This window comes from Lepisma saccharinum, chromosome 12 (genome assembly GCF_977018435.1).
Source record: "Lepisma saccharinum chromosome 12, izLepSacc3.1, whole genome shotgun sequence".
NCBI lineage: Eukaryota > Metazoa > Arthropoda > Insecta > Zygentoma > Lepismatidae > Lepisma > Lepisma saccharinum.
The window spans coordinates 18,879,741-18,896,302 of record NC_139240.1 but is presented as its reverse complement, the minus strand read 5'-3'; the positions used below and the strand labels follow the sequence as shown (position 1 = coordinate 18,896,302).

At 36.5% G+C, this 16,562-nt stretch overlaps 1 protein-coding gene across 1 annotated transcript in view; it reads right to left on the bottom strand.

The window, feature by feature from the left end:
- LOC145996588 (receptor-type tyrosine-protein phosphatase S-like) overlaps positions 1 to 16,562 on the bottom strand; it is a 183,369-nt gene that overhangs the window by 120,941 nt on the left and 45,866 nt on the right. Inside the window, exons 5-8 of the mRNA XM_083133125.1 lie at positions 15,941 to 16,127; positions 9,219 to 9,409; positions 4,091 to 4,241; positions 1,759 to 1,878 (exon numbers count right to left, since the gene is read on the bottom strand). Coding sequence (XP_082989251.1) covers positions 1,759 to 1,878; positions 4,091 to 4,241; positions 9,219 to 9,409; positions 15,941 to 16,127 — 649 coding nt within the window. The remainder of the gene's footprint in view (positions 1 to 1,758; positions 1,879 to 4,090; positions 4,242 to 9,218; positions 9,410 to 15,940; positions 16,128 to 16,562) is intronic.

The window sequence follows — 16,562 nt, the reverse complement described above, 5'->3', positions numbered from 1 at the left end:
TTGAAATACCAATGTTTCAGTCACACGATTTCGTTGCGAGTACCTCAGAATCATTGGAGGCAGTAAAAATTCCAATCTGCCTTCACGGAAAGGAAGGGTGCATTTCCTGTTTGCTGCATTATCGAGGCTAAATAGAAGATCGTCATTTTTGCAATGAGGAAGAGACCCGTTTTGGATAAGGGCCAATGTGAATGTGTGTATTCTGAAGGATGTCAAGATTGTGATTATTTCACAATGCCCAGAGGTCTCTGTATTGTTAAGGTACGTACTTTGATTCTTATTCAGTGAAGTGAATTTAGAACTGTGAACTCACGATTGCACATTATTCCACTGAAATTACGAATGTGCTGTGTACCCGATATACTATCATTATCCGGCACATCGCATCAAAAAACACTTTTGTTTCACGCGTAATATTGCATAGTCACAATTGATGAAAAGTGACCAAATGCGACTTTTTCTAGTAAACTCTAGTTTTTTTTTTTAATTTTGGCATTTGTGAGTGATTATGACAATTGATACAAGACCACGTTGGCAAAATATACGTAATGAATGAATACGCATCAAATCTAAATAAATCTAAATTCGAGGTCTGAGCATGCACAGTTGAATATGATGTAACCTGTATATAATTTGTAAGAGCACAAATTAATCTTAATTTTTGGATTGTTTTGTGGCCATAATAATTACAAATATCTTAACGCCTGAACGTGGAACGTAACGGTCTGTTTAAATTACGATTATTAGTTGAAAAGTACGAAGGTAAACCTTGTCTAGTCAAAAATGTTGAGAAGAGATCAAAAAAGATTTGAATTGTACATAGTTGAATAATGTTGAATGCCCTGTTACGACAAGACACTGGAACGTCTATTAATATTGTTGTGTTTATGATTATTGTATTTGTTTGTTCAAATTCAAATTCAAATTCAAATTTTCTTTATTAAAGGGCGAGGTTCAGCCTGTGGCTGTTCTGCCACCTAACCCCAGCAGCCACTCTTCGTTGCGCCGGTTGTTATAATAAATTTGGCCTTGGGTCACAACTTAAATATTTGAGTACATACTTATCCTGACAAAATTATCTAAGCCTGTAACTAATTTTCCCTGGAATATTAGTGTATAAGTATAATATTAGTCGTACTTGACATATGATTATTGCAGTTGAGATTGTGCACATTTTGAGATATAGGAAGAAAGTATTTGGTAGTATTATTGTGCTTTCGAGATTCATTGTCAATTCTCTTACGTAAGGTTCTCTTTACAAGACTGAGGCAGCGTGAACAACATGCCAATAGCTTCAAACAGCACCTTTGTAAATACCAGGATTTGGGTTAAGAAACATAGTAGATCCAAAATGCCCTTAGTCCCAACTTCCTTAAAGTAACTATTCCAATCAACCCACTTGGTACATTACAATTTTCTTTTTAAATTAGTCACTTTTTTATATTTTTTTGTTATTTTAGTTCATGTTGTTATTTTCTGTTGTTGGTATGTTCCAATATAAAATGGCTAATCCTGCATTTGGAAACCTCTGATAAATAAATAAATAGATTAAACCTTTTAAGATGATCACTATTGTATTTTCCTGCTACTGACCACTTCCTAAAACTATGTATATCTAAGCTTGGCTTGCAAAAGCAATTAATAGTATTTGTTGTGTTTGAAATGAGTCTGGTTTTTCTCTAACAGCAGGTAACGCAGTTATTTTTATCACACCGATCCTTTGTACATATTTATTACATTGGAGTGTTTTTTCCATACCTCCACTCCCTTGGACTGCACTGTACACTTTCAATGATGCCTCTTCATGTTGGGTAGATCTGCAGGTGAGTTTTCCTTTATCTTGTTTGCTGATGTTGATAGAAATGTAACGATCGTCTCCTAAAAAGAAAGTAGCTGAATTAAGAATTCAAACACCAGTCAATAGTTACTGTATACTTATGGTGGTTTCAGTGAATAGCCAGAATGCCAACCACAAACGAAAAGACACATCTACCAGTAGTATATACATATTGCAATACAATTTATGTAGTATTACATATTTTTTGCATGGTCTGTAGAAAAAAAATATCTTCTCATTTAAAAAAAAATGATCATTTCTGTTGTCGCATTTTAAACCTGACTAGAAATAGATGTAGCCCACCATCATCACCACCACCACCACCACCCCAACCAACCCGACAATACAAAAATCACAGAATTTCCAATATACAGAGTGTCTGTACCCCTACTTGCAGGTATCCTGTTGGGAAAGTATTGAAATTTTTCCAGTACTTGATTGCTTTGGAATGATTTCATTTTCGTTCTGCTCTGAAGGGTTCATGGAACTCTCGGTTGAATTTGTTTGCCAGATCTTGCACCACAGCTTATATAAGTGGACTTACTTAGAGTGCTGAGGAGGAGTGTGTGTGGGTGCATGAATTACAACACACAGGGCAAACTATGTAATGTACTGTAATATAAAGTTACTAAGTAAATGTAAATTAACAGACAAATATGTTGTAGTCAATAAATAAGTTGAATATACGAGCTAGGGATAATATGAATCATGGCAACTATTTTTTTTTCGAGGCATGAAAATACGGAATATACAGGTTAGAGTATATGGTACTTTGGAATGTTTTAACAATGCAGATCATGTGCACCAGGTGTAAGATAGGGAAGCAATCAAACATCCCTAAATGACAGCACTGTGCTACATGTGTTCATTAGTCAGAAAGCATAAATCAGCATTACAGAAACAAAAGAGGCACACACATAATATCTTGTGTGCTCTGAAAGAAGTCTTCAAGAGCTAACACAACTGCTGCCAATGATGTGTGATGCAACGAATACCATCTGCCTCACCATGTGTAATTACACTCACAGGTCATCATGACGGATGCTGGTCTCTGTTTTTTACATCTTCAATGAAATGCTGCTCCACCAGCTCCCTGTGGCATTTTCTCGCATTACTCCATGAAGAATGGCTCTTTTGATATACGAATGCTGTTCATGCCAGGTTATGTCAATTCATGGTTGATTAACCACTGGATTAGCACTGCCACCTGTGCCTTAACTCTATATCACACTGCCACCTATAGGGCGACCACAAGGAAAATAACTTTCGGCCAAAAGTCTTGACACACCTTCCCCTCCATCTGTTCAACTCAGGCCATAAAGAAGCATGCTCCACAACCTCCCTCTGCTCCACATTAGAGTACGATGCACAGGAGTCACGGGTCTGGGCAGGATCTTTTGCCTGTAGTGCCACTATAGTGACATGTTCATGTCAATCACGAACTCTTCTGGATTGTAATGACCACATTGACTTTATATGGTGCTGTCACAATGCACGTCTGTTACTGTACTACAGGTGACATGTTTTCCAGGACATATTGTGTTACCATCATCTATACTTGAGGAAAAATAGTTCCCATGACTTATGCCCTAGCATTTGCATGTACTATGTAATATAATCTAAGGGCACAGGGACTTCTCGGACACTGTAATATAATTATCAATAGTCTTAACACTACAGTGGTCACGCTGAAAAAAACTCACGTCTTTGAGCGAGCGGATCACTATTGTTATTTCACTCAACACATTACAGGAGGAACGTAATTCTAAATCTAGTGCATTACATTTGGATGGGATGAAACCAAGCAATACTATAGATATCTTAGAATTTTAGTTTTCTTATTTCCCCCATCCCACAAAAAAAAATCACAAACAGGTTGTTGGTGGTCTGGACATACCCACTGCTTATGTTTACAACAGATTTTAGAAACACATACTTATATATATAAATACTATGTATCCGAAAACACTCCCATGAATGGTGGCGAGGATTCTTATTGTACTCCACTGACATATGAGCTCTAATAACACGTCAACAATGGATACATTTTAAATAATGGCTGAAAACATAATGCCTGGGCTGTTTCAGGAAGGTAGACTTGGAGCCAAGGTCAAGAATATTGTCAAATTGCAGTAGCATGTGAAAATATATGAGAGAATCACTATTGTGATCCATGCGACCACTGCAGTGTTAAAGATTACTGCTGTTTATTAGAATAATATTGGTGAAATGAACGACTCTTGTCATGCTTACCATCTGGATTGCATGTTCCAAACCTGTCCAATCCTGCCAAAATGTAGCCAGAAGAATACCGAGGACTGGCAGAAATATATAGGCGCATCTTAGTGCTTGATGTTTCAGTAAGATTTACAACATTCCTTTCCAACCGCCATGAAGGCTTATCCTGAAAATACGAACTAAGTTTAAAGTCAAAGTAGTTCGCTACAAAGATATTTCTTCTTATTCTAAGAATTTAAATGATAAAAAATTGGGAAAGTCAACACCAATGTATTTCTAGCTCCTGATTGATTTCCATCCACTTGATTAGACAAGTACAAATTGCACCATGATATGAGATAGGTCAATAACATCAATGTCTAATTTTGAATACAATGAAATTAACCTATACTTATACCTATTAAAATAATAAAAAAAACAATAATGTAGAAAAATTGTAAAACAATAATATAGAAAAATGTAAAAAACAATAATAGTTTGAGAAAGTTACAAAGTAATGTAGTAATAATAATAAACTTATAATAACAATATAATAAGCAGAAACTTATCCTATTGAATTTTATCAATTCACCTGCTGATATCTTTCAAGAGCCTCAGTATCATGCAGGACATTCAAAAAGCCAATTTACACCTTATTGGAGTCTAAGTATCCTTGAAATTATACAAAACGTGCAAAGTTAATTCCTGCTGCAACAATGCTATGCGAGGGGGAAAAAAAGGCGATTTGTAATTTAGTGGCTCTAATCATTTCACCTGCTCTGCTTAGTGAAAGATGACTTGCAACTCTGTATTCCAGGAGTATGCTGCATACCCTGCAAATGTAGGACACCATATATAGGACAGACAGAGTGCACCTTTGAACAGTAAAGAAATTAACATGAACGCTACAAACACAAATGTCAGGTCTAGCAGAACACAGCATCACGGAGAGCCACAGAATTTTATTTTCAGGCAAAAATCATAGTCGAATGAACCGGTTACTGGAACAGAACAGTGAAGGAAGTCATACCCAAGTAACCTGAACCATTGGGCCAACTACAGCTTTTACATGGGAAAGAATGGGTTTACATTGGTTGGCAAATTGAAGTTGGTCTAACGTTGGGCCAATGGCAATGCTTGCCTGACCAGTTTTAGAAACTACTTTCTTCTGTTAAGACACTTTCTAGAGTATGCTGTAAATTCTAGAGTGTAATACAAGTGACATTTAACAGTGTTTCTTTTCGAGTATTTAGTTTCAGCACATACTGAAAATAAAATATTTTGTTAATGATTGATTGATTGAGTTGGTGTTTTAAGTCCACTTCATGCACAGTAAGGCTAATTGGGACTGGACCTACAGTTTAAAGTACGATCCGAACCACTATGATCCTGCACCGGGTATCGAACCCAGGACCCCTTGATTTCAAGGTGACAATGCTACCACTGCGCTATTGGGGAGGCCATATTTTGTTAATTAAAGTAGAAGCTATTCATAACTTGTCACTCATCGGTCCTTTGTCAGCCACCGTGGATGAAATTTAGTTCTGTGTTGTTGGAAATTGCTTATGGTTTGCCTGCTTGGTTGTAGCAGAAAAAGAAAATTCTTGCAGGTATTCTTGTGAAGGTGGTTCATGATCTGCATATAAACAATGTTATGTGCAGACTAAATTTCATGAAAGATAAAACTAAGAAAACTCTTGAAAATGTTTTGTGCTACAGCTTGAAAGTACTTTGAAAAAAAAATGGTACCATATGAATGAGAAAGTGCTGTGTATTTTTTAAATTTTTTTATGCAATAATTTGTACTAAAGTTTATATTTGGCCTCACAATAAATTATATACATCATAACACAAACCTATATGTACTTCAGTTTTCAGTATGTTGGGCTAATGTAAAAACCACATATTGGGCCAAAGTTGGAACCATGGCCAAAATTACCATTCCCAACATTACGTTCCCAACAGTTCCATTTTTAGTATGGTTGGCCCAACGTTGGGCCAACCATGTTTGGTTACTTGGAGAAACACAAATCTCAACAGAGACGTGGGATTCCAGCTCAGCCTCGCCTGAAATCCATGTCTCTTTATAAGCACATCTGCCAATAGAACACCAGGATCCAGAATAAACAAACACAAGACAGATTCTAAGCTCTACCTCTTAACACATACATATTTAACCTCAAATTTGGTCTTTCATCAAAGTAACTCTACTTTTTATAGTTCTTGTTAAAGAAAATTGCATACTTTATTTGTAGTCTATTGGAAACGATGTCACCATGTAATTAATCCCCTGTAGAGGCACATTGCACAATGGTTTGTATCCCACAATAAAACTACTTGATCAGAAGCACAGCATGCTGGCCAGACACATTGATACATTGTGTGAATATTGCGACTCAACCACAGATATGATGCAGAACTTTAGCAATCCATGACAATGCTCTGCTACGACAACCTCTAGTCTCTACAAAATTTCTACAACTTAAATCTCTGTGTCAGAGGCAAAGATATAGTACAAGCAATGCAAGCACTGCTTGCATAATTCGAATATCATTTAATGTACTTAATGTTCTAACCGTATTTAGTTTCCATCGCACTCGATTTCGTGAAAAAATGCGGCCGCAAACTCCCCCAGCAGCTCTGTAGCAAGCACCAGCCTCAATGCTTGCAGCCGTTCTGCGGGAAAATAAGGCCTCCGAAGGAGTCACATGGCGAAGCGTGAAATTCTGGTGGAACCCGTCCACAAAGCTTCTACAAAAAGCTGCGCTTTCCGAGCTTGCGTGATTCCCGAAAATAGCCGAATTCAACCGAAAGCAGAAGGATTCATCTATGGGTACGTTGCCAGCAAAAACTAGTAACGAATATTTGTCTTCATGAACACGTAAACAAGATCGCAAATATAATAATAATTGTTAGTCATAAAATAACTAAAAGAAGTTATTATCACTGTTCTAAATTCCATATATATCATATTATATTACAAATTATTTTAGATTTCGCGAAATGTAAAACGCGTAAAAAAAGTTGACATTGGGAGTTGGGGCAGTGGAATTTCTGCACCACCGTGAAGAGTTTTCTCAGGGAGGGAGGGAAGATTGGACGGACCTTGGAAAGCGCGTTGGATAGTGTGAGTGTTTGTTGCTTTGTGTTTTGTGCTGTGAATTTATCGGAATGAACGTGTATTTAGGAACGGTTGATGTGAAGTGTGGGTGTATTATTGAGCAATTGAAAATTGCTTCGTTTAGCTCGAGAGAGATAAGTGTTAAAATGAAAATCGTGGAAGGGGGTCGACCAACACCAAGAGTTTGAAATTTATTGTGGTGAGTACATCGTCTATGCATGTGTTTCTTTGCTTTGAAATGAATTTTTTATTGTTTGTGTTTAACTTTTTATTTAGTGTTTAAGTTACTCCAATGCAGTTTTTAGGGTGCCCAAAAATACTAAATTACATCATGCAGCGTAAAATAAACAAATGATTCCCATTTTTTTTTATCTAAATCGGTTTGGTCACCGTTTGACCATATTAAATAATAATGAACAAATAAAGGTACTAATAAGTAAGTAAGAAATTCCGTCTCCCTTTAGTCGTATGCGGAAAGTTCGCATATGCAAAACGTTTAATATCATATGAATAACGTTACCTGGATTTTTTTTAAAAAGTAAATGTGACGTTTGCGGATCATATGGTTTATTTTTAGTACAGTCACTTTATTACGATATTTTGACAAATCCAGCAACTGGGTAAATGAGGCTATAAACCTTGAATCTTTCCCCTCGGCATGTCGTTGTACTACATGTTTTGTTGTACTGAAACATTGCTTGCCTCCTTCGTAAGACTACGCTTCGCTACTGCTCTGTGTATTTTATTAACTGTCCGGGTTATGCTACAATTTTCATGTTTCAAAAAATTATAACATCTCTTTTGCATTTTCCCAAGCTACAGGGTATACACAATGAACCTCTGTGTTATAATATCATTTGAAGAAGCAGGTAACACACATAAGATAATCAGGTAATTGTTTTCCTCTTTCATTTACACTGAGTTTATGCCTGTGTTTAGCTCTTCCTATCCTAGTCCATGTGAGTCTTGTGAAGCATTAGTTTCATAAATATGGCATCTGTAGAAGCAGGGGAAGCTCAAGATAAAATGTTCACCCAGGCAAGGTGGATATTTAGCAACTCCCCCTCCCCTCCCCTGCTGCTGTCCATCCCAATGTTCTACCCTGGTCCCCTATTTTCCACCTTTCTCCAAAAAAAAAAAAAAATGACCATATTTTCAGTTTTAATGACGAAAAGTAAAAAAGTTTACATTTTAAATACTTTCAGTATTTCTATTAAAGAACATGTTTATTATAGGCATGTTTTTATGTAATGCCACCATAATGACATCAAAATAACAGTAAACTCTTAGCTTGAATTGCTTCATGATTTTGAATGTCATGCAGCAGTAACTTCAATTAATTATTTTCTACGCAAATTCCATTCTTTTTAAAACAGGTGGTCACACCACTTATGTAATCAGAAATAAGGTTTTGATGCTTCTCAAGGATAATACCCCAGTTTGATACCTGTAGCGCCTGACCCTAAATTCGCCTCTGAGTAGAAGAAACATCACAAACTGTGGTTTGGTTTCCAGAGTGAGAATCCATAGTCATGGTTCAACATAACTTTCATCATGTGTGGTATGGTAAAAATGCATATCTACCGCATACTGACTGAAGTGCCATTGACTGTTCCAAGAAAAAATATTGAAGCATTGTAGATCATAATATGTTAGGTAGGTGAATCAGGTAAGGGGACATGGCCATTTTGTTGTTCCTGAAACACACCCCAGGACATCTCCTTCTGGAGCTATATCAAGGGTGTCTGCTCCACCAAGGTGTTAGACGTGAATGCCTTGCGCAATCAAACTTTGTGCCATCATGCTTCAGTGCAGTTGGCATGAGGTGGAGTACTTGCTCGATATACTTCGTGTCACTAATGGTAGTCATGTGGAAGTTTAGTGCCTTCAAGAATTTATAATCAAATTATTCAAACACATTCATTGTTATTTTATATCATTGAAAAACCTCAAAAAATAATCATATACAGCCTGTATTGCATGCAGCTGTATACAGATTGAATAATTTTTGGACCATTTTCACTTTGTTTCCTTAAAACTTACATTACTTATCTCATTGGACAATACTTTCTGAAAAATTTCCTGACCATTTTCATTGTATACATTTATGTGAATGTTATTATCTGCTGCCTTATAATATAAGAATGAAAAGCACAATGTCGGTGACTCTGTAGAAATATCTGCCACAACAACATTATCTTGTACATTATTTCCAGCAGACAATAAGTAGTCATCTGTAAGAGACAAGGAAAACTACATTCAAATCAATGCCAAACAATGCAATTATCATTAAACAGATATCAAAAGTTCATATCATATATTTTGTTCAGTCACACAGATAACCAACCAAAGTAATTTAACACTTTCTTTTATGTTCATACAACCACTGACAACAACATAAATGAGAAAAAAAATATGTCTAAAAGAAAACTTGAAGAAGATTCTAGTTGTTGAAGTGGTTGAACTCCAAATCTTTCAAAATGTTTCCAATCCTTGCTTCAAGGATGTCTCCATTGAATGTGGCAGTGTTACGATTTGAATCAACATGAAGTGGAACAGTAAACTTTGTAGTGATCTGAGTAGGGCGTGTGAAATTATTTGTGTTCAACTTAATATTCAGAAAGATATAAAACTATTTCTGGCTTTTTATTATTTATTGCCTGCACAAAAACTCTTCTCTAATTTTTCTCGAAGCTTGAAGGAACTCTTTGTTGGCAGCTATGAAGTGTGGAAATGTGTTGTTTGGGTACTTCACCAACTGTGAATATCCAACTGAACTGAACTGAACTGAAAGGGTAAATTGTTCAAAATAAAAGTGACCTATTGATGAGTTGAAGCAGAACAATATACACAAATATGCAGAGAAAGCAGTTTGAACTATGTACTGGCAACACTGTCTGAAATAGAATAAGACCTGAAAAGGATTGGCTACCCTCTGGCCATGGCTCCCTCGATGTAGTTGTGTACCTCCCCTTGCCTGAGAAATGCCCTCAACTTCTGCCCTGATGTTAGGAGCCATGTTCCTTTATCATTTTAACTCACTGCCCTTCAAATTTCCCACAATCTGGCAGATTTTAATAGAATTCATTGATTAATTGATTGAATTGTTGTTTTAAATCCACTTTATGCAGAGAAAGGCTAATCAGGACTGGACTTAACAGTTTAAAGTGGGATCTGAACCACTATGCCATTTGCTTCCACCAGAATCGAACCCGAAATGCCTTGATTACAAGGCAACAACATTACCATTATGTCATCTGGGAGGCACCAATTTTGATAGAACTTGCTTGCAGAAGGACCCACCCACAAAACCATCTTTTCTTTCTCTCTTTTTTCTATGACTTTATCTTTCCTATTTAAGAAAAAGGAGAAACAGGGGAAAGGCAGATAAAGAAGTTAGGTGAAAAAAGTGGAGGGAAGAAAGAAGAAAATGAGAAAGAGAGAATATGTGTGGCATGGATGGTTACAGCTTCTCCTCTCGACCGGAGAAGACCGGGAAGAAGTACCAGGTGATGCTCTCTTCCACGGTTCACTTCTCTCCCTCTTTACTGTCCAAGGATCACACCAAGAGCAATCCTTTCTATTCTCTCTCTCTCTCTCTCTCTCTCTCTCTCTCTCTCTCTCTATCTATCTATTTATCTATCTAGGAGTAGCAAGTTTTGTTTACCAGGCAACATCTTTGTGGCAGGGGAACGAACAGAGGAGTAGGTAAGAAGACCTGGTAAGAAGTTACTCGGGTAACCACTACCATCAAGGACCTCAACCAGTTAAATCACCCTGACTTTTACATTCTCCAGCACAATTCTGCCTTCTCATTTTACTCCTTTTGAATAACCATTTCAACCCTAGCTTACGTAAGGAGAGTAGAGGGCAGGAAGGCCCACAACTTCTTGGTTTTCAAATTTTTAACTGTGAACATTTTTATACAAAATTGAAAGTAAATTACATTGTTTCCTCCGATGTTCCCAATGTTTATGTATTCATAAAATCATAAAGATAAGGTACATAGGAGCCAATTCTGGTAGTGACCCTCTCAATCTCATCCTTGGGATGTATGTTCCAACATGACACTAATGTCAATGACAGTGTAAAATTCATTGATAATGATGGTAATTGTTGTAATAATTATAATTTCTGTGTAACTTCACCTATATACACAAAAGAAACATTGATGCAATCTTGAAAAATTTTTAAGGTTTAGAAAATGATTTAACACTAATGCTATAATTGGTTCTTGCTTTTTATTAATGATTATTGTAATTATTATAATTATTCTATACCTGCAACTGTATAAACATCAAAGGAAGCAGTACGTACTTCAATAACAGAATGGTTTCTTGAATTTTAGTAATTTTAGTAATTTTACCCCCTCAGGTAAATAAATTTATTGATTGGCACAGGTAAGCTACAGTTAAACTTTTATTAAAGTCTTATTTCCACAACATCCTTGAAAAAAGTAATGATTCAGGAAAATTTGGAGTTGAACCACTTGTAACTAAAATTTCCATTCTTCTAATGTGTTGTATTAATACATTTACAAAGTGCAAAGTGCACACATTGCTCAACATTGTTGCCTCATGATCAAGTGGTTCCAGGTTTGGTTTACAAGACTTTAGTCTCAATGGAAATTAGTCTTTGTCCTAAATTGAATCTAATGAATTTTGTGTTAGAAAAAATAAACTGTAATTTTGAAATATGGTTTGCAGAAACCAGATACATTATTTATGTACTTATGTACATACATATTTTTATCCAGATTTCAGGAGTACATGTAAAAGTATTATTTATCCATAGGATCCAAATATTTGAATTTTTTGTATATTCATCTGAATTATTTGACCATCTCCAATATAAACAAGCCAATCTCTGTGGCAAACAGGCTATCAAAACATGCTACAATGCCAATGGTGCCAGGTTCCGAGTCTGGGCATGTGTGTTCTCTTTGAGTGTCCCTTAGTCAATTTTATCATATAATCACTCATCCTCATATTTGTGATTATCCAAAAATGCCAAATGAATCTAATAGTCAATCCTAGCAATCTAATATATAAGCAACGATTTTACAACCATTCTTGTGAATGTTAGCAACGATTTTACAACCATTCTTGTGAATGTTAGCAACATATATATATAATAATAAATAATCCTGTGCCTAACAGCCCATGAAGGGCCTTGGCCTATTTACCGACTGCCGGTCTCCCTCCCATGCCTTCCTTCATCACCTTGAAGCGCGGAGATCTTCAACCAGTATTGGAATAGCCAGGTGGTCAGCCCGATTTATCCCCAGCCATTATAGTAGGTCTCCGCGACCGGATTACGCTTACTCATTCGAAGCTACCCAATTCCCTCATGATGGTGGGTTATACACAGGCCGAAAATTCCCAGAGACAAACTCAGGATCGAACCCATGCCATCCCACAGCCACCATCCAAAGCAAGGTGCCTTAGACTGCATGGCCACGGAGGAGGAATTAAAGTGGGATCTGAACCACTATGTGTCTTCCCCGGGTATCGAATCTGGGACCCCTTGTTTACAAGGCAATGACGCTACCACTGCACCATCAGGGAGGCCCTATATATATATATAATAAAATAAGCATAAAATCTGCCCCAGATGAAGTAAAATCATGCATCACTGTGCTGATATCAGGATTGTAAAAGAACCTATAATTGTAATTGGTTCCAGTGGCATCGTGTGGAGTAAATTCTTGGGTGTTCACAGCCAGCCTAAAATTAGAGAAAATTTACCCTCCTCCCCCAGACCGAGGTGGCTACAAACACAAAGAGAAATCAATTTTTGATCACCATCGCAGAGAAGAGAACAGTGAACCTAAGTGACATTGGTTAATCGAGATACAAAAGGCGGTGAAATTTTAGCCAAGAATCGAAGCTAAGATTCCTTTTTACTTCTAGTGCCTTTGCCAAATGTTGAAGAAAAACAACATAAAAGTACGAATATAACAGTGCATGTTTAATTGATGATACGAACCTGGGACCTTCTTGTATTTGTAGTGCATTGTGTAGACACTCTGCCAAAGTGCTTAGCAAAAATACATTTACAAAATACAGGGTATTTTTAATTTATTGCAAATTTTCGTGTCTGCCAAACACCCACACCCTGTCGCCCATAAAGACTCCCTCAAAAAAACAAGGAAAAATTACCAAGTTAAACAATGCAAAAATTATTTTGCAAGATTGAATTGAAATTTCTTACTTTTCTCCTCGCTGAACTCCGTGGCAGAGTAGTTATCACAGCATCCTACAACTCTAGGGGTCCAGCGTTCGAATCCTGGCCAGAGCATGGATGTTCTTTGTCAATGTCCCTTCATCAGTTTCATCATGTCATTACTCATCCTCATCTTGGCAATTAGACAAAAGTGGCAGAAAAGCGAAGTAAAGTAAACCAAACCAATAAACAATTACTTTTCTCTTTATTTTAGTTTTGGAAATTCCTTTTCTTGCTCCTAAGAACCTCTCATTTTAGCTAATCATGATACCATCGAATATATATTGTTTTTTTTTTTTTTAAATAGCTATTTGTTATTTCTCAGCAGCTTCACTATATTTCATTCGTAAGTCTCTGGCAATGCTCAAATTTCATGATGAGAATTGCAACTCGCGATACTTATAAATTATGTTTTTAAAGCTTATCTGTAGGAGTTTATAACAATTAAAATTTACTTCCCAAAATATGTAACTGGTAATTGTCCATACTCGTTTTACATGTGTACCAAGATAAATATTATTTTCTGCTAACAGTGTCTTAGTCTTCTTTCGTTTTGACTTATCTACATTATCTAAAGGTTTAAGCAACACATTTGAACTATCGATGTAAGTGTAAATCTGCTCATTTTGGTGATATAGTGTTTTAGAACTTAAAACTTTCGGTATTCAAGGTTTTGGGTGCACAACAACTATTTTCAATGGAGTTGTTGGGGAGGTTTGCAGCCTTAATTTTTAATGAAATGTATTGGAAAAGAAAGATATTAGGCTAAAACATTGAAGATCTTAGGAATTACTATAACAATGCAAACAGTGCTTGCATTATATCTTACCTACTACTTACTTTTCCCCAATACAGAAGCTAAACGAAATGAGAAATAAAATACTTCATCCCTCCGCTGCTATCGGCATTCTCTGAACAGTTGCTGCCATCTGTTGACAGTGTTCTTTAGGAATGTGCACGTGCTCTGATCTCTAGTTTTCCCCCTTTGTTTCTCTCGGCTCCTTCGGTAGAGCTACAACACAGGAAGAATACAGCAGAGGGAGTTCATAGCGCCAGATGTGCCCCTGGCTCTTGCTGCCTAAACTGGTGAGCTTTTCTTGAAAAATTGGGAAATTTGAAGCATTGTGAAGACTTTATGAACGAAAGAAGCTGCTTTGTAAAATAAGTATATTGAAATGTAGTGTATATTGTGCAGAAAAGAAAACAAATTGAAAATTTTCCATTTTAGGTTTTGGGGTTCGTGTGCTCCGTGAACCCCCCTTCAGGCGACGCCTCTGTTGGGTTCCATTGAAAAAAGGTTCCTGGACCATATTTAAATTGATCCGGGGAAAAGGTTCTTAGACCGAATTGAAATACTTTAAACATAAAAAGGTTATTTATGACCCGAAACCCATTTATACTTCTCTCCCAGACGAGAATTTAATTTATTTACAATGCCTGGATCTTTAACAACCCTGGGATTATTAAAAATCCAAGCATTCTAATGGGTTCTAATGGGCTCCATAACAGGACCGGAACCTTTATTCTCACAATTTAAATTCGGTCCAAGTTGCATATTGTTTCATTTCAATATGAAACTTGGATCATATTTAAACTGATCCAGAAGAAAAGGTTCCTGAATCGTATTTTAGTTGATCCAAAAGAAAGTTTTGTGTACCATATTTAAATTGATACAGAAAAAAGGTTCCTGGACCATGTTTAAATTAATCTGGAAAAAATGTTCCTGTACCAAATTAAAATACTTTACAGATAAAAAGGTTCTTTATGGTCTAGAACCCATTTATGCTTGCTGATTTTCTCTCCTGGATCGGAATTGAATTTACTTAAAATTTCTGGACATTTAACAACCCTGACTGATATCACATAAAGGACAGCCAAAGTGAACAAAGACAAAGAATCACAGGTTCCTACACAAAATTGGCCAATGTTCAGCATTCAGGTTGCCTTTGCTGACTACCAATTCTTGTCTGATATGCTGACTGATTTTGAGTTGCTGACGGTGGTATATTCTCCATGTTACAGCATTTACTGTCGACAAACCAACTTTTCTCATCTATTTTTTTATACATTTAGCTGTAATATATGTATAATTGCTTATTATATATTACACAGGCTTTTAAACGAGAATTTAACTACACTAACTAAAGAACTTGCAAGACTGGTTTATGTATTTCACGTTGTCGAAGAAAACAGCTTGTTCTTTCTATATCTATGCTGCTCTTGGCAGAGGTAGTGTTGCTCCATGAAGGGAAATTTTCCTTGGTGCAGGGATCTCCAGGTTCAATTTCAGGTGGAAGGGAAAATTTTTTGAAAAATATCGAAGTTTTCGGAAGATATGATATTGTCAGAATACAGTTTTTTGTTTTATTTGGATGCCAGTATTCGTGTTTTGTTTCTACACTAGATGGAGAGTACCTAATAAATATATACAACAAATAAGAATTGTTGTGCTAATCCAGGTCAAATTTTAAGGATATGCTACAGGTTGCTAGTGTAGTCACCAAAATAAAAATTAACAAATGCCGATCATTGAAACTTACAAATGTGGAATCTCCATTGTCCTGGTTTCTGCCTTGTTCTCCACAGCAAATAGTTGAAGGCAGTTGGATTATGATCAACCCAGTTTAGTATTGGCCGGGAATCACCAACTCTCCACACATTAAATACACCTTGATGCAATTGTACTGTAAAATGTCTCCATTCTGTGGTAGACAGTATTTGTGGAGTCTAGAAAAATGAATAGTTAACATTAGAAGCAAATTGTATACAGAGCACATGATCTTATCACTGAAGGATCTACATTCTCAAGTATCTGTATGATACTGAAGATAGAGAGATAGAAATGGGAGATGAGAGAGAAATAGAGAGAGAGAGAGAGAGAGAGGGAGATGAGAGAGATAGAGATGGGAGATGAGAGAGAGAGAGAGAGAGAGAGAGACAGACAGACAGAGAGGCATAGAGGCATAGAGAGAAATAAAAACAGACGAAAGAGAGGGGAAGAGAAAGAGATAGATAGAGAGATAAAGAGAAAGAAACACAGAGAGATGTCGACAGAGAGAGACACAAGAGAGAATAAGAGGTACAGAAACAGACAGAGACAAAGAGAGAGTAGTGAGATAGGAAGAGACAAAGGGAGATATCGAGATAAAGATCAGAGAGAAA